The following is an 18,522-nucleotide window of genomic DNA, read 5'->3' on the forward strand; positions in this document are numbered from 1 at the left end:
AAATTTTCTCTGGTCAGACTCCATGGGCAAAACCGAAAGCAAGCATTAAGTGTAGGCATTGAGGGCTTCCCTGGTGGCTCAGATGGTAAAGCATCTGTCTGCAGTACAGGAGACCTGGGTTCGACCCCTGGATTGGGAAGATCCCTTGGAGGAGGGCATGGCACTCCACTATTCTTGCTTGGAGAATCCCCATGGACAGAGGTGCCTGGCAGGCTGCAGTCCACCGGGGCCACAAACAGTCTGATCCGACTGAGTGACCAAGCACAGCACATTAAGTGTAGGGGAAAAAATTTCAAATATGTTCCAGACAAAAGGTGAAAACTACCAGTATATAAAGGGTTTTCTTATAAACTGTAAGAAAATTATAGGAATTCCAATTTGAACACAAAGAAGATGTGAACAGGCAATTTATAAAGAAGAAACAGTGGACAAAAATGTCCTCATTCTGACTCTGTGCTATACATAAAGTGCGAGATGAAATATAAATACAGGTATACATCTTGTTACCCAAAATAACTTGAGCTCAGCTCTACATTTAGAAAGATGGGTTTAGTACATGGGATTTTATAATGTAAATCTGCCATCAACCAGAATAAGGTGATATTTTACAACTCTTCCATTTATCAAGTAGTCCCACAAAATAGGGATTACATATTTATCAAAACAGGACAGAATATAACCAGTAGTTGGAATTATGGTTTATATTTCAGAGATCAATTCAATGACTTATAAGATATAGATACATGATTCTTGTTTTTATGAACTCACAATCTAAGGAAGACAAGAAGCATAAATATGTTTAACTAACTGAAAGTTGCATTATGACAAGCCCCATTTACATTCCAGAGTATAGGTGTAACATTTAAAGTTAAAGGATTAGGGATTAGAGATTAAAAGGTATGCAGTGAAGTATCTAAAATCTGTTGTACCTTAAATGACAACATGTTCTTGAATGAGGAAGGAAAGAAAGACATTTTTTTCATTCTTATTTACTATTTCTTTAATTTCTCCATTTTTGATTATTATAACAATTTACAACCATCCAAATGGATGACTTCCAAAAACTGAGATAGCCCAAAGGCAGTTGTAAAAAATGTTTTTTCTTCAAAATATGGTTTCCATCGTTCATACAAGGTTCATAAAACCACTCTCTAAGAAAACATTATCAAAACAACTAGTTAAGACATGAATTCATACGAACCTGTAATATTGCTCTTTTGGGTAACTGTGAAATGTCAAATTCAGGAATCCCACCTACAAGAAAGCCTTCAGACACAAATTGTTCAGGAAAAAAGTATTCTTCTTTAGAACTTGTTTTGAATTTTAACTTGGAGAATTTTTGTAATTGAAGTTCATGCTTTAGCATCTGCCATGAAAATAATTTACAGATTCCATGGAATTGTTGTAAGGACTAAATGAGATGATACATATAAAGCACAATGCTTGATACAATGATAGCACCAATTAAACATTATTATCATCGTCATTATATAAATTATCATTGTCCAGAGCATATGTAATAGTCTCTGAACCACCAAAGCATTATAGATCATTTCCACTAGCTGTCATACAATACTGGCATAGGGAGTCACCTTGAAGATGTGGTCCAGCCTTCTCTTGTAGAAATGAGAAAGCTGAAACCCACAGAGTCAAGGTTCTGGTAATGACAGGACTGATACTTGGCGCACGGAAGGGTAAGGGTTACCCTGGAGCTATAAGAGGCGAGCCAGGGGACTTCTTTGGTCCAATGGTTAGGACTCCACCCTGTCACTATCAAGAGCCCGGGTTTAAGGTCCCTGGTTGAGGAACCTAAGATGCTAGAAACCATGTGGCATGGCCAAAAATGAAAAAAAAAAAAATATATATATATATATATAAATGTTTTTCTTTAAAAAATGTCAGAAGGAAAGAATTTGGAGAATTGCCTAATGTATCATTAGAGTAAATCCCCATTTTTACTTTCAATACATTCATTAAAAGCACATAATCAAGGAAAAAACCCTAAAGGGTAAATAAATGTTGTACCCATACACACACACAATTTTGCTGTAATGTGTGTACATATTAGAGCCTAAGGAAGAGTGCACAACAGAGACTAGCACGTAGCTCTCTCCTCCCAGCAGACACCTGCCATCCTCACTCCACCCTAGTGAATGCAGTAGTACTGTTAGGCCAAGAAATCACATAGCTAAAGTAAAACATTTTCTTTAAATACTCAATTAACTATTTAATACATATCTACTCTAGTATTCTTGCCTGGGAAATCCCATGGATGGAGGAGCCTGGTAGACTACAGTCCATAGATAGGGTCACAGAGAGTCGGACACGACTGAGCGACTTCACTTTCACCACTTTCACTTATATTAAGGATAATATTTCTATGTCATATATAATATACACTGTCATACATATTTATATATATATATATATATATATCAATTACTACAAAACATTATGTTTAGTATATGGGGATGGTTAGAGAACAGTGCTGCCTTCTCTCAGGGACATTCAGTTTAAGGGGACATAAAACAGCAGCCTGGTCACGCTGGTCACCTTTTCACCAGGAACCATAAAACGGGGTTTAATTTCTTCCTATTTTTCTTTCCTATTTATCCCAACTTTATATTTCAGACTATTAGTAAAACATTACATACTAAATAATGTAACTACAAAAAATTCCAGCATGTTTCTGTATCTGTTCCTAGCAGTTACTGTGAATATTCTAAAAAAACATTAAATGATAATTTACTATACTGATAGCTAAAGCAAACTAGAGATGTTTTTATTATATAAGTTTGGAGGAGTTTGCTTGGATCCTCTGTTTTGACTGCTTTAATTTCTCATAGGTGTCCCAGTTAAGAATGGTTCAAGTGTAGAAATTCAGTAGTTTTAAAGATAATTTAGTATTAAGATTTTAATTTACTAAATTGGATGTTCAAAAGAGTAGACAGAAATGTAATCTTATCTAGAAAAGAATAAATTTAGTCTTTATCATTTATTTCTATTATAATCATATCAAACCATTTCTCTTCCACTTTAAACATTTATTTCCACTTAAACACTTGCTGAAACAAAATTCTTAGTGTCTTTATCAATAAATTTAAGTGAAATGTTAAAAAGATTTTTCCTTGATGTTGAACTTCAAATGAAAGAGCAAAATTCATTAGGAAATATTTTGGGTAAGTGAGGAGGCATTTAGATGATTAAATTAAAAGAACAAGGACCCCATTAAAAGTATATAATATTCAAATCTTTAGTGTTTTCCACACACAGTATTATTATCTGAGACAACATCAATGTAACAGCAAAGTTCAGTTTCTAAAAAAAATAAGTTTACAATATGCCATACCAGCTCATCTTCTCTCTTTTTAAACTTATGTCTTGCTCTATCCCTCCATTTATTTAGGGTAACTATCATCTTGTAGCAGTGGAACATCTTTTGTATCCGCAGTAGTGCATCTGAAGAAAATGCATTAGATTACTGTATATAATTACACGGTATTATAATTAATATTCTACCAGGTTTATAATATGAAACAATGCTGCATCTCATAGTTTTTATTTTAATTGCATCTGAAATTGATTACTATTGACAGCAATATATAGTACTGCTGAGACTTCATTAACTTGTAAACATCACCTTTGCCCTTATAAATTAAGATATTGTAGACGTAACAAAATGTCAAGTTATATAGCATTTCCTTTTTAACAAATCTGTTCTTTATAAAACCAGAACTTCCAGATTTATCCATAGAAGTAGAGTCATGAGATAGTACTTTTAAATACCCTGTGATTAAATAGATTGCTATATATATGTATATATATATATATTTATATGTTTAAGCAGGGGTCCAAAGCTCAAACACAGGGGCCAGGCCAGGGAGGAGGATGATTAAGGCAGGCCTCGGGGACACCATTCTTAACTATCGCTAATTCCTTCCTCTCAGAAATAGAGACCCACTACCTAGCTTAATCGGTAAAGAATCTGCCTGCAATGTAGGAGACCTAGGTTTGATTCCTGGGTTGGGAAGATGCCCTGAGAAGGAAATGGCAATCCACTCCAATATTCTTGCCTGGAAAATCCCATGGACAGAGGAGCCTGGCGGGCTACAGTCCATGGGGTCTCACAAGTCGGACACGACTTAGCGACTAAACCACCACCACCACCCTAATGTTAAAATCACCCGAGTCCACTCTGAGGTACCAACAGGAGCCAATCAAGAGGAAAGGATTTACTGATTTGCAGCAGCCATAAACAGATCAATATGTAGTTAGCTGGATGAAATCTCTACTCCTGCTCTGAAGAGCACATACATGCACTGTCCACTCATTACAACTATCGAGGGTTTAAGTAAAAGAAAATTATTTTTCTCTAAGTTTTCTCAGAAATTCATTAAATAAAATATAAAGAATAAAGAGCTGTTTATAAAAAAACAGTCAATTTTGATATCTATCTGTCCATCTACCTATCTATCCCAACTCTCTATTTTGTAAAAAAAGTTAATAGTAGCTCCCTATTTATATTGAAACTTGTATATATATCACACAAATAGATATAGAATTTTATTTAAAATATGCCTGCTTTCTATTACACTAAAACTCTTTGAGACAAATCTCATTAAATACTTTAAATTCGTGACTTTACATTTCATGACAGTTTTCTAGACATAAAAATAATAAATTCTCTAGTACAAGTTATGTTTAACTGTTAAGTTTGTTGAAACTTTGGATCCATGAAAAGAAAAACCAATTGTTACTATATAAGGATTTACCTCTAAGTTGTTCTTTTCTATTTTTCACATAAGAGTGCCAGTGATGTAATACATGTTTTTTAAGTCTGAAATTGGCATATACTATTGCTGCTTCCATTTTTTCAGCCAGAAGTTCATCTTCATTTGTAGGAGGTATTGCTATCTCTCTCCATGTGCTATAAGCAGAAAATACAGGAATATGATATTTTGAAGTTACAGTAATACATTAGTAAATACACAGAAAGAGAAGAAGTAATATACTGGGCCTCCTTTATCTCCTCAAAAATCACAGCTTCAAAGAAGCTGTTAAATTATTTGCATTGTTTTATTTACAATCAGTCCTTGCATGTTCTTTAAGCTTGCATTTCCCTTGTCTACATTTGTAAAGCCCCCAAAGCTCTGAAATTGAAACTTTTTTTTTCTCCCATAACCTATTTAGAGGCAAAGCTAGACCTGACCTAAACTAATTTTGCATCAAAACTTCTCAGAATCTGACACATCACGGTTCATAGTATTTCTTCATTCCACTTAGCAAGAATATACAAATACATTTTATTGTAGAAATACTAATGTGTTCAGATATGTTTGGTTCCAGTGTGCCATCCCAGACACAACTGAAGATGTTATATAATACACAGTGTGTGCAGAGATTTTCTTTCTAAAAAAATTTTAAGAAAGGGAATCTAGATTTCCGAATATGTCTGTCTCCAGGGATTTCAGATAAGCAGATTATAGACCCGTACCTTCAGTTTTGAAGTTCTATTTAAAAAAAGACAAAGTGGTACCTTGAAGAAACAAAGACTATCTTGTAACTAAGTCAAAGCTGAATAAATATAAAAGAAATATATAATATAAAATGGTGAAAACAAAATTAAATAGATACAATCAGTACAACTGGCCAAAAGTGAGTTGTTCTTCATATGGAGAATCTCTAGAATAAGAACACAAAGAGGAGGGAATAATATATAAAACTCATGTTCTTACTGAAAGTGGGTCTTCAGTAAACGCCCCGTATAAAAAGTACATGCTCTTATCATTAATTCTGGAGTCATCTAAAATGAAGGAAGACATGAAATAACAAGCACTCCATTTTATAAATAAAAACTATAGCTAAGCATGAGAAAGTACTTATAATGAACTTTTTCAAGACTTTGAGCCTGGTCATATTCTTAGATTTTAAGTAAACCAGATTTTAAAATTTGAAGGATCCTTAAATACTTCATCAGAACACCCCATCTTATGCATTAAGATACTGGAATGGGGCGAGATGAAACGCCTTGCTCAGTGTCATAAAGTGAGATGAGATATTTCTTATGTTTCACAAATATGAACAGAATCTCTATTTCCAAGAATTGGTTAGTTATCATTTTCAAACTAAAGTTTAAAGAGTACAGTACTTTATGTTCCTTTGTAAGTCTATTCTATTATATATTACCAAATGTGGTGGTGATCTTGTGTTTCCCAGTTATATCCACAAAGGTTTCTGGATTGTTTGCATTGCTTAAGCATGTAATAAAGTTTGAGATATAAAATATATAAAAAAAAAAAAAAAAAGAAATAAATGAAATGCAAAGGCTACCTCTGGAAGATATAGAAGAGAATGAGAGCAGTGATTGCATCTGGGAAGTAGAGTTAGGCCTAGGGAGATAAGAACAGACTTCTGGAAGAAGTATAGACCATTTATATATTTTGGAATTTTATTGTGCATGCCTAACTATTTTTTTAAGTTGAAATCACAGCTTAAAATTTCATTATATTGCACTTACTTTAAAGCATTTTAAGGTAAACACTCTGGCATTATTATATTGACAGGAGTATAGAGTTGCTGGACCAGGGTTGGCTAGTCACTATTAAGTTGAATGGTTTTGCCTTCTCAAGAGTAGAAAATGAGGGAGGGATAAATTGGGGGACTGAGATCGACATATACACACTACTATATGTAAAATAGGTGACTGATAAGGACCGGCTGTACAGCACGGAACTCTACTTAATACTCTGTAATGGCCTACATGGGGAAGAGTTTTAAAAGGAGTGGATATGTGCGTATGTATAACTGATGCACTTTGCTGTACACCTGAAACTACCACAACATTGTAAATCAATTATACTCCAATCAAATCTTTAAAATATAAATAAAATGGGGGATGAAACCAAAGTCAAAAAAAAAAGTAGAAAGTGAGATTCTCTGTTTTAAAATATATATAGGAATGCCTCATTTAACAAGCAGGAATAGGAAAACTACGTAAGTTGAAAGTCTAAACTGTGGAATACACTGAAAGAGATGCAGGCATCACTTCCAGTTACTCACAATGACACACATTAATGTGGGAATAGCTCACCAAGGATTGCTGACATTGTTTGTGCCTTCTCTGTGTTCTTAACTATTTATTATAGGTACATGGCTACTGTTAAGTGTGAATGATGGTTTTCTCTTGTTCTTGCCACCTGTTTACCATTTGTTGTTGTCTACTCGCTAAGTCATGGCCAAATCTTTGCAACCGCATGGACAGCAGCATGCCAGGCTTCCCTATCCTTCCCTATCTCCTGGAATTTGCTGAGATTCATGTCCGCTGAGTCAGTGATGCTATCTAACCATCTCATCTTCTGCTGCCCCCTTCTCCTGTTGCCTTCAATCTTTCCCAGTATCAGGGTCTTTTCCAGTGAGTTGGCTCTTTGCATCAGGTGACCAAAGTTTTGGAGCTTCAGCATCAGTCCTTCCAATAAATATTCAGGGTTGATTTCCTTTAGGATTGACTAGTTTGATCTCTTTGCAGTCCAAGGGACTATTATGGTCATATCTATTGAGTGTAGAGATAAGTTTCGTTCAAATATATACCAACTTCCCAGAATTCAGACAGAATTCAGTAGGTGATGGCACCCCACTCTAGTACTCTTGCCTGGAAGAATCCCATGGATGGAGGAGCCTGGTAGGCTGCAGTCCATGGAGTTGCGAAGAGTTGGACTTGACTGAGCGACTTCAATTTCACTTTTCACTTTCATGCTTTGGAGAAGGAAATGGCAACCCACTCCAGTGTTCTTGCCTGGAGAATCCCAGGGACGGGGGGGCCTGGTGGGCTGCTGTCTATGGGGTCGCACAGAGTCGGATACAACTGAAGTGACTTAGCAGTAGCGGCAGAATTCAAATTCTACTTTTCCAAGTCAAGGATTTTTCTCCTTTGCTCATTGCTGTAAATGCTTTGATAAGTTAACAGATACAGCATGCACATGTTGATCATGAAGTCAATTTTAGGCATATAAGAAAGGCCTGTGTGCCCCCTGATATTCTGCCTCATGTTCAACGACATTTGAAAATTCTTGCTTTTAATGGGGATTACAAGTAAACTGTCTGTGGTGAGGGGAGAATATAAGTTATTGAAGTCTTTCTTTACTAAAATTCTGATCTTCATGGGGGAAAGGAATCCAGGGGAGTAAAATCAGAGTATTGGGGTTGGTGGAGGGGGAGCTGCATGACATCTGTCTCAGCCCCATGGATTGTGGGTCTGAGCATTATGGAGGAAGAGACTACAGCAAAATCCAAAAGTTGCTCTTATGAGGTGTACAACACAAAATAAGGAAAGGCATTTCCCCCACTTCTGTACACACACACGGCACAGTGCCATCAAATTTCACGTGACTTTAAATTTTGTAAGTTGGGAATCATGTGATATAAAAGTATTACCTACCAAAATCTTACATTATGCCAGGTTTTGAAATAATGCAGACTCTCAAAATAAGGTTTTATCAAGAAGCACTTTATTTCAAAACTGGTGGGAAAATGAATGGAAGGTTTTAAGTTCTTGCTACACCATGGTACTATTTGGGCATGTAATAAATGTGGCCTTAGTCTTGAAGTACAGGTTGGACTTACTAGACATCTTCAGAAAAGTTATAAAAGTTATCTCTTTTGAACAGTGTGACCATCAGTTATGGTTTGGCTAGAGCAAGGAATCCAGTGAAAGGAGTGCTATTTTGGCATCAGAAGGATTTGTGGTTAAAGGAGCCTGAAGCTCCACCTCAAGTTAGACATCAGAGCTCTTAGGAAGTCAAGAATAGCAGCGCTATGACTCCACCTTTAGATGGTTTCACAGGTTTGGGACAGAAACAATCTTGGAATTCTTGAATTTACACAGAAGAGCTTTGGGATTCCCAGGAGCAACTGATTGGAATTTTAAGGAAAAACCAACCTCTGTGTTACCCAGATAGGGCCTGGAAGCAGTGAAATTTGGGATATCAATACTGTTAGCAATGAGATGTTGAGCTTCCCTGGTGGCTCAGTAATGCAGACATGGGTTTTATCCCTGGGTCGGGAAGATCCCCTGGAGAAGGAAATAGCAACCCACTTCAGCATTCTTGCCTGGTAAATCCCATAGACAGAGGAGCCTGGTGGGCTACAGTCCATGCAGCTGCATAAAGAGTCAGACGTGACTTAATGACTAAACAACAACATCAAGTCAGCACTCTTACTGGTATCCCAGGTTGCTGACAGCTGGGGAAATTTTTAATTAATTAATTAATTTTATGGGGAAATTTTGAAATAAATGAAAGGATAATGAAATGCCATTACAAATCATTAATCCTAGTTTACAAACATACCAAATTCATGGCTGTTTAATGTCAGTAGTGATTGGTCCCATTAATTTTAAACTTTGTAAGACACTTACTTTATTTGTGTGTGTGCTCAGTAGCTTCAGTCGTATCTAACTCTTTGTGACCCCATGCACTGTAGCCTGCCAGGCTCCTCTGTCCATGGGACTCTCCAGGCAAGAATACTGGAGTGGGTTGCCTGCCCTCCTCCAGGAGATCTTCCCAAACCAGGGATCGAACCCCTGTCTCTTATGTCTCCTGCACTGACAGGCAGGTTCTTTACCACTAGCAGCACACTAGGCTTCCCTATCCTTCACTATCTCGCAGAGTTTGCTCAAATTCATGTCCATTGAATCAGTGATGCTATCCCATCATCTTCCCCTCTTTTCATTTTTCTTTCAATCTTTCCCAGCAGAAGGGTCTTTTCCAGTGAGTCAGTTCATCACCCCAGATGGCCAAAGTATTGGAGCTTCAGCGTCAGCATCAATCCTTCCAATGAATACTCAGAGTTGATTTCCTTTAGGAATGACTGGTTTGATCTCCTTGCAGTCCAGGACTCTTAAAGAGTCTTCTCCAGCACCACAGTTTGAAAGCATCAATTCTTCATTGCTCAGCTTTCTTTATGGTCCAACTCTCACATCGGTATGACTACTGGAAAAACTACAGCTTTGACTATATGGACTCTTCTCTTTCAGCCTTATCAAGAGGTTCTTTAGTTCTCTTCACTTTCTGTCATTAGAGTGGTATCATCTGCCTATCTGGGTTGTTGATATTTCTCCCTGCAATCTTGATTGCAGGTTGGGATTCATCCAGCCTGGCATTTCACATGATTGAATGTTTATGTTCTCCAGAATTCATATGCTGAAACCTAATCCCCAATGTAATGAATCGTATTTAGAGGTGGGGCTTTTTGGAGATGATTAGGTCATAAGGGTGGAGCTCTCATGAATAAGAAGTGTGTCTTTAGAGAAGAGACCCCAGAGAGTTCAGTCTCCCCTTCTGCCATGTAAGATTATAACAAGATGGCAGTATATCAACCAGGAAGCTGGCTCTCAAGACAACGAATCTACCAGCACCTTGATCTTGGACTTCCCAGCCTCCAGAACTATTAGAAATAAATTTATCTTGTTTATAACCACCCTATCTATGAAATTTTCATTATGGCATCCTGAACAGACTAAGACAGGGTGGAGTGAATTAATTTAAATCCCTCCCAGTTCTAAAATATTTATTTTTCATAGGCTATAAAAGTTAATAGTAAAAACAATAATAGTAAAAAAGAAACCATGCCTTTAATGAAGAAGTGAGCAGGGTCTAACATAGGTATCATGGCATGACATAAAATGTTAGACTTCTCACGATGAGTAGTTTTATTTTTTGACCTCAATATTATTGAAAAACTGTTTAATGCTCAAGGGGCTTTTGTACATGGAGGGAAACAGTGACTACTCTTTGTATTTTATTATTTTTTTTTCTAATTTTATTTTATTTTTAAACTTTACATAATTGTATTAGTTTTGCCAAATATCAAAATGAATCCGCCACAGGTATACATGTGTTCCCCATCCTGAACCCTCCTCCCTCCTCCCTCCCCATACCATCCCTCTGGGTCGTCCCAGTGCACTAGCCCCAAGCATCCAGTATCGTGCATCGAACCTTTGTATTTTAGAGCTATGTTTAATAAACATATTTAATTCAGTACCACTTGGAAAAGTCCATTTTTGTTAAACATGTAAATATCTATTGCAAATTTTATTAGGTAAACTCCTTGAATGGCATCACCGACTCGATGGGCATAGGTTTGGGTAGACTCCGGGAGTTGGTGATGGACAGGGAGGCCGGCGTACTGCGGTTCATGGGATCGCAAAGAGTGGGGACATGACTGAGCAACTGAACTGAACTGAACTGAAACTCCTTGAAACAATTTAAATGAAATTAAAACCTTACAAAGATGTTCTTCAGAACTCTCAAATGCATACATAGCAGAAAAACATACATTATGCCATATCATTAGCTACAATTACTTAACTTTACACTTAAACTTATCCTAAAGTAAACAGTATGAATCTAGTTGCATATCTTCATTTGTTGTTGTTCAGTTGCTCAGCCATGTCCAACTCTTTGTGACCCCGCAGACTGCAGCATGCCTGGCTTCCCTGTCCTTCACCATCTCTCTGAGTTTGCTCAAAGTCATGTCCATTGAGTCGGTGATGCCATCCAACCATCTCATCCTCTGTCGCCCCCTTCTCTTGCCCTCAATCTTTCCCAGCATCAGGGTCTTTTACAGTGAGGCAGTTGTTCGCATGAGGTGCCCAAAGTATTGGACCTTCAGCACCAGTACTTCCAATGAATATTCAGGTTGATTTCTTTTAGGATTGACTGGTTTGATCTCCCTGTAGTCCAAAGGACTCTCAAGAGTCTTCTCCAGCACCACAGTTTGAAAGAATCAATTCTTTGGCACTCAGCCTTCTTTATGATCCAACTCTCACATCCATACATGACTACTGAAAAAACCATAGCTTTGAGTATGAGGACCTTTGTTGGCAAAGTGATGTCTCTGCTTTTTAATACACTGTCTAGGTTTGTCATAGCTATTCTTCCAAGGAGCAAGCATCTTTTAATTTTGTGGCTGCAGTCACTGTCTGCATTGATTTGGGAGCCCAAGAAAATGAAATGTGACACAGTTTCCATATTTTCCTTATCTATTTACCATGAAGTGATAGGACCGGATGCCATGATCTTTGTTTTTTGAATGTTGAGTTTTAAGCCAGCTTTTTCACTCTCCTCTTTCACCTTTATCAACAGGCTCTTTAGTTCCTCTTCACTTTCTGCCATTAAAGGGATATCATCTCCATATCTTCATATACATATTGGCATATCTTCATTATTTCTATACTTTTTAAATTTTTGTTCCTTCCAGATTACAGTGACACTTGTCTTCATGCCTGCTCAGGAAATAGTAATCCACCCACTCTCACAAGAGAACAAATGCTTTTGTAAACCAGCAAGATTATAGGATATGGTTATCTTGTTTGGGGAACAAGGTCTATCTGCTTCTCCCAAAGTATTAAAACCCCAAATTTCCTTTTCATAGTTAAGCTTTGTTTGTTGTATCAGTAAGATTTTTTTAAGTCCATATCTTTCATTTAAAGTTTGGTAACAAAGTGCTCTCCCTGCCAGCAAGAATAGAAGGCGACATGCAGTCTGATACTTCGGTGTAAGAAGTAAAAGGGAAGGGGGACACAGTGTATTTGCTCACATTCTTTTCAAAAATAACAATGGGGAGACACACTAAAAGCTACTAAAATTGGTTACCTAGAGAAAGGGATGGAATAGAGTAGATACAGAGGCTGGAAAGGAAACAGTACTTCCTTGAATACTCATTTTATTGCTTTGATTTTGCCATCATGTGATGTTAGAAATAATTGAAAAAGCATAATTATAGCAAAGAAAGAAAAGATGACCATCAACACAAACAATTATTATTTTAAATAACAAAAAAGTATTATTTTAATGAAAATACCAGGTAGGATATACACATCTTCAAAGCAAAAAGAACTGAGTAATTTTCTTAAACTGCTTTCCATAGTTCTATGGTTAGTGGTCTTCTTGTATAGTTATTTCAAAACCATTATATAGGTATTGTAGGATGACACTAATAACCAATTAGTTAATGTCTGTAAGAATCAAGATTCATTAAAAGTGGGTCAAGCAGACCATGGGCGCCTCCGGATACAATGCGCTGGACAGAACCCAACGTCCACTCTGCAGTATTCTTGTTACCAGAGAACAAAAGGAAAAACAAACCTGAATATCACGTTTGTAGATCTACCTTCAGACTTGCAGGAAATACAAGAAACAAAACAAATGAAAGGAATTAGAGGAAACAAGAATGTGGGACCTTTTACATGACAGATGATCGGTTTTCTTCAATAAATTAGTGGCATGGGGAAAAAAGAAGAAAGAACTATTGCTGATTACTAGAGATATTAGATATTAGTATGGAACAACCAAGTATAATATGTGAACCCTGTATGGATATCAACTTAACAGAGCCATATGTAAAAAGGCATTTTTGAGGCAATTTGGAAAACCCAAATATGGAGTAAATATGGAGTCTATATATATATCTGAATGTAGTCAGTCCTAGACGATATTCAGGAGTTATTGCTCATTTCATTACGTTTCATAGGCATTTGCACTGTGCTGTGTTCTCTGTCAGGGCTTTCCAGGTGGCGCAGTGGTAAAGAATCTGCTTCCAATGCAGGAGATGTGGATTCTGTCCCCGGGTAGAGAAGATCCCCTTGAGCTGTTGTTGTTGCTGTTCAGTTGCTCAGTGGTGTCCCATCCCCTGGAGTAGGAAATGGCAACCCACTCTGGTATTCTTGCCTGTGAAATCCCAAGGACAGAAGAGCGTGGTGGGCTCCAGTCCACTGGGCTGGACACAACTGAGTGACTGAGTACAATATTCTCTAAAAATGCCGTTTCTTATTAAAGATGCACAGTGAAGTATTTACCAGTAAAAGTAATACAACTCCTGAGATTTACTTTCTAATACTCCCAACCAAAGGTGGAGAGGAGAATAATTAAGAAAATTGGCAAAATATTCATTATTGTTTAAGCTGAATAAGGGGAATTATTATATACTCTCACTTTTGAGTTATGTGTAAGTTTTTTCTATAATAAAAATGTTTTAATGCTATAAATGCCTTTTCTTCTTGTAATTAGTAGGCCCATCTAGAGATTTCATTTCCTAAGAAATGAGAATCAAGTCTGTGAAGTTATTTTTCCTTCTTAACAATAGACAATTCTTTCATCTTGGAACACACAGTTAGACTGTCTATCTACTGTTATGAGAACAATTTCTCTGTCTTTTATAATTGTTTGGCTTATGGTTTCTTGTATTCATTCTTCTCTTGGCAAAGAATAACAAACAAATGCTTATTATTAAAATGGGCATGTAAACAGGCTGTCCTTGCTGGGCAGGACTGCGTAGTGTGAAGCCATGATGACTGCACCATAAAAAAATGCTGAAACCATGCAAAGCACTCTTAACTATCAATGAGGAAAATTGCGATTGTTTGTGATCTATAAAACATTTTTATCAAAACATTAAAATCTCTCTGACTAGCAGTTATAACTATAGGAAAGAAAAATAAAGGGGGAACACAACTAATGTTTATTTGGTGTACTATAATTTAAAATGCCTTGGGATTGTTTGGTTGTTAAGTTGTGGCTGCCTCTTTTGTGACCTCATGGACTGTAGCCTGCCAGGCTTCTCTGGCCATGGAATTTTCAGGCAAGAATACTGGAGTGGGTTGCCATTTCCTTCTCCAGGGGATCTTCCCAACCCAGGGATCCTGTATGTATCTTTTGCATTACAGGCAGATTCTTTACCACTGAGCCACCAGGGAAGCAATCATTGCATATGGTGACTACAGCCATGAAATTAAAAGATGCTTGCTCCTTGGAAAGAAACCTACAACAAACCTAGACAATGTGTTAAAAAGCAGAGACATCATTTTACCAACAAAGGTCTGTGTAGTCAAAGCTCTTTTTTTTTCCAGTAGTCACATATGGATGTGCAAGTTGGACCATAAAGAAGGCTGAGTGCCAAAGAATTGATGTTTGTGAATTGTGGAACTGGAGAAGACTCTTGAGAGTCCCTTGGGCTGCAAGGAGATCAAACCAGTCATTCCTAAAGGAAATCAATATTTCCTTTATTTCCTGAATATTCATTGGAAGGACTGATGCTGAAACTGAAGCTCCAATACTTTGGCCACCTGGTGTGAAGAGTCAATTCATTGGAAAAGACCCTGATGCTGGGAAAGATTGAAGGCAAAAGGAGAAGAGGGTGTGGAGGATGGGATAGTTAGATAGTATCACCAACTCAAGGGACATAAATCTGAGCAAACTCCAGGAGATAGTGAAGTACAAGGGAGCCTGGTATGCTACAGTCCATGGGGCTGCAATGAGTCAGACACGACTTAGCGACTGAACAACAACACAGATTTACAGTTTGCAAAGTTATATCTAGTTTCTATTTTTTTCTGACTTATGAAGTGGGCATTCTTTCTATGCCTTGGTGAATTTTCATATCCCATTCTAAATCTGGATCCACACCAGTATTTTGTACTTTTAATGTCATGAAATATCTCTGAAAATTTATTTTCAAGTGAAACTTAAGATTTGAAGTAGCTACAGTGTCTCTTAGAATTCTGTGCAAACTTTTAAAGATTCTCTATAGGGTTATAGCTAGACATGGGACACAATCTGATTGTGTTTTATGAGGTCAGTTTCAAAATATTGCCAATGTTTACCCTTCTAGATCAGTGGTTTATAATAATTTTAGTATCTTACAGCAGTGGTTTTTCAAGCTTTTTTTCATGTGACATTATTCTCAATTCAGGACTATTCTAGAGGATAAGGGGTGAAGAGGAGAGGGCCAAGAATGCCATCCCCTGGATCTTCCCTTTCCAGCTCCTGAGGTTGCCCCAAAACACCTCCAAGAACACACTTTGCAGATGTCTGTACTCTATAGTGGATCCAAATTCTGTGCTTGATAAAGTCATTGAGACTCACATATGATGCAGATCATCTATGATCAAACAAATGGGTTCTTCCCAGTGTACTGGTGCCTCAGAATCATCCCAGGCTTGACAGAAATTCCCATCCATCTATTTCTATCTCTCTGTTGCAGACACTGGTTAGGATCCAATGTTACTCTCTACCCATCCTTCTTCTTCTTTTTTTTTAAACAAGTTTTTAAATTTATTTGTTTTCCCTGGTGGTTCAGTGGTAAAGAATACACCCTCAGTGTAGGAGATGCAAGAGACACGGGTTCGATCCCTGGGTGGGGAAGATCCTCTAGAGAAGGGAATGGCAACCCACTCCAGCATTCTTGCCTGGAGAATTCCATGGACAGAGGAGCCTGGCAGGCTACAGTCCATGATGCAAAGAGTCAGACATGACTGAGCGACTAACACTTTATTTCTGGCTGTGCTGGGTCTTTGCTGCTGCTTGAGCTTTTCTCTAGTTGCAGCGAGCAGGGGCTACTCTGCATCGCACAGGCTTCTTACTGCAGTGGCTTCTTTTGTTGCGGAGCACAGGCTCGAGGGCACTGAGCTTCAACAGTTGCAGCATTCGGGCTCGATAGTTGTGGTTCCCCAGCTCTAGTGCACAGGCTCAGTAGTTGTGGCCGATGGGCTGAGTCGCTGAGGCATGCGGGATCTTCCTGGATCAGGGATTAAACTTGAGTCTCTTGCGTTGGTGGGTGGATTCTTTACCACAGAGCTAACAGGGAAGCCCCTCCACCCATCCTTCTAAATGACTCTTCGGTTCATTCCTGGCTCTCAGCACTCACTGTGACTATGACTTTGATTGCACTTTTCAATGCCTGGCTTCACCAGCAACTAGCCCTGCCTACCCTAACCGAGACACTGGTGAGGGATCTAGAGATATCACACGTCTAATTCATGTTGCTGTTTCTCTCCCCACATGCCTTTTGTTATTTTACCTTCTCTCAGTTACACAATCTTTGTTCTAAAAGTCTCCATATCCTGCAGTACTTCCTTGCCCTCTTTACAGGATCAAAACCAACTGTTGGAGCTGGTTGTTCCTCTCATTAAGTTGGTCTGGCTTTTAAGTTAGGTTCTTATTAATGTTTCAGCCATATCTTTGTAGCATAATTCCTGGACAGACAGCAAAGAAAATGGAGGAGGATGGAATACAGAGGAAGTAGATTAGAATGGAAAGAAACTATCCTCCTTTAAAGCTTTCCATAATGCTATTTTTTCTTTTTTTACCATTGTAAAGATGCAAGAGAGGGGCAGAAGGAAAAAGGGGGAAATTTAATGGAAAGATTTTATCAGAAAGATGAATAATAACTGCCTCTCCAAATGCTTCTTAGAAGTTTGGGGAGGTTACTATAAGTGTTGCTTTGTGTGTGTGTTTGTATATATGTATGAAATGTTCCTTCACTTTCCTGAGTTCCTCAATTTCAAAAACAATTTGACCTCATACCTCTCATGAAATCTAAAATCTATTTGAGAGCTTCCATCCAAACTTAAGATGTATAGTGTAGAATGTTTGGTTAATAATACTTACCAGCTGATCATCCAGTCCAAAAAGTTGTTCCAGGTAAGTTTCAGACAGTCTCCGAATTTTTGGTTTCATTAATGGATCAATGCACATATCCCTTTAAAAATCATAAGATGTAGTCAAAAAATCATTTCATTTCATAGCTGTTAGTTCCATTATTAAATCTGTGATTTTAAACGGTGGAGGGGAAGGGAAGGAAAAACACTTCCCCTTGGGATAAACATGTCAGAATCTCCTGACTTTTTCAAATAACTTTTTCAAATTACTCCCCCTCACAATTCTGCTGAGCTCCCCAAATAGGCATGCCTCCATCCTCATCCTCAAGTTGAAATAAACTGCCCTATGAGCACATGTTCTTGATAACAGTGTGCTATGTTTCTGAGTTAGGAACAAGTGGAGAAATTGTTACTATTGAAGTTTAGGGGATTTAAAAGCCCATGCAAAGATTCTTTAATAATCTTAAGATTGGAAACATTCATTAGCAAGACCTCTTTGGATACTATACAATGAGTGTTTTATCTTCAAAATAAAATATCTCCCTACCATTAATCAAAAGACTACTCACCAGAGTAGAGTTTCAAGACCATTTTCCATTATTCCAATGATCATTTCCTCTAAATACCTCAGAGGATCCTCAGGACATGTAACCAGTAGACCACATAACAGAGCCTGGAGAAAGGAAGTAGAATCAGTGTGTCTGGATCTGCATGTTCCTCCTAAGCAACAGATAGACTTTCTGTTCAGTCAATTACAAAGTCAAATAACATGACAGTTTTTTAAGTAAATGTGCCTTATAGATACCCCCTCTATATTTATTCAGTGCTACCAAATGACCAAAACAAAATGCAGTTTACCTTTACTCTTTAAAAAAATCCTTTATAAATGGCAACAGAGTCATTGCACAGAATTTTGCATTACTTGAGAAGTACTTTACAGTCCAATTGAAGACATAGTTGTGATTACCATAGATCAATGGTTTCTACCAATTTTAAATATGAGGAACCCTTTTTTATTGATGTATAGTTGATTTACAATGTTATGTTAGTTTATGGTGTACAGCAAAATGCTATATATGTGTATACATATA

The 18,522-nt window shown here is 37.5% G+C and overlaps 1 protein-coding gene across 1 annotated transcript in view; it reads right to left on the bottom strand.

Annotated features, from left to right (window-relative positions):
• Positions 1–18,522, bottom strand: part of FBXL13 (F-box and leucine rich repeat protein 13) — a 218,177-nt gene that overhangs the window by 183,275 nt on the left and 16,380 nt on the right. The window contains exons 2-7 of the mRNA XM_061413891.1: positions 18,001–18,104; positions 17,442–17,532; positions 5,736–5,803; positions 4,773–4,927; positions 3,350–3,459; positions 1,202–1,366 (exon numbers count right to left, since the gene is read on the bottom strand). Of these exons, the coding sequence (XP_061269875.1) occupies positions 1,202–1,366; positions 3,350–3,459; positions 4,773–4,927; positions 5,736–5,803; positions 17,442–17,532; positions 18,001–18,104 (693 nt within the window). The remainder of the gene's footprint in view (positions 1–1,201; positions 1,367–3,349; positions 3,460–4,772; positions 4,928–5,735; positions 5,804–17,441; positions 17,533–18,000; positions 18,105–18,522) is intronic.

The sequence above is a fragment of the Bos javanicus genome, chromosome 4, assembly GCF_032452875.1.
Source record: "Bos javanicus breed banteng chromosome 4, ARS-OSU_banteng_1.0, whole genome shotgun sequence".
Lineage (NCBI taxonomy): Eukaryota > Metazoa > Chordata > Mammalia > Artiodactyla > Bovidae > Bos > Bos javanicus.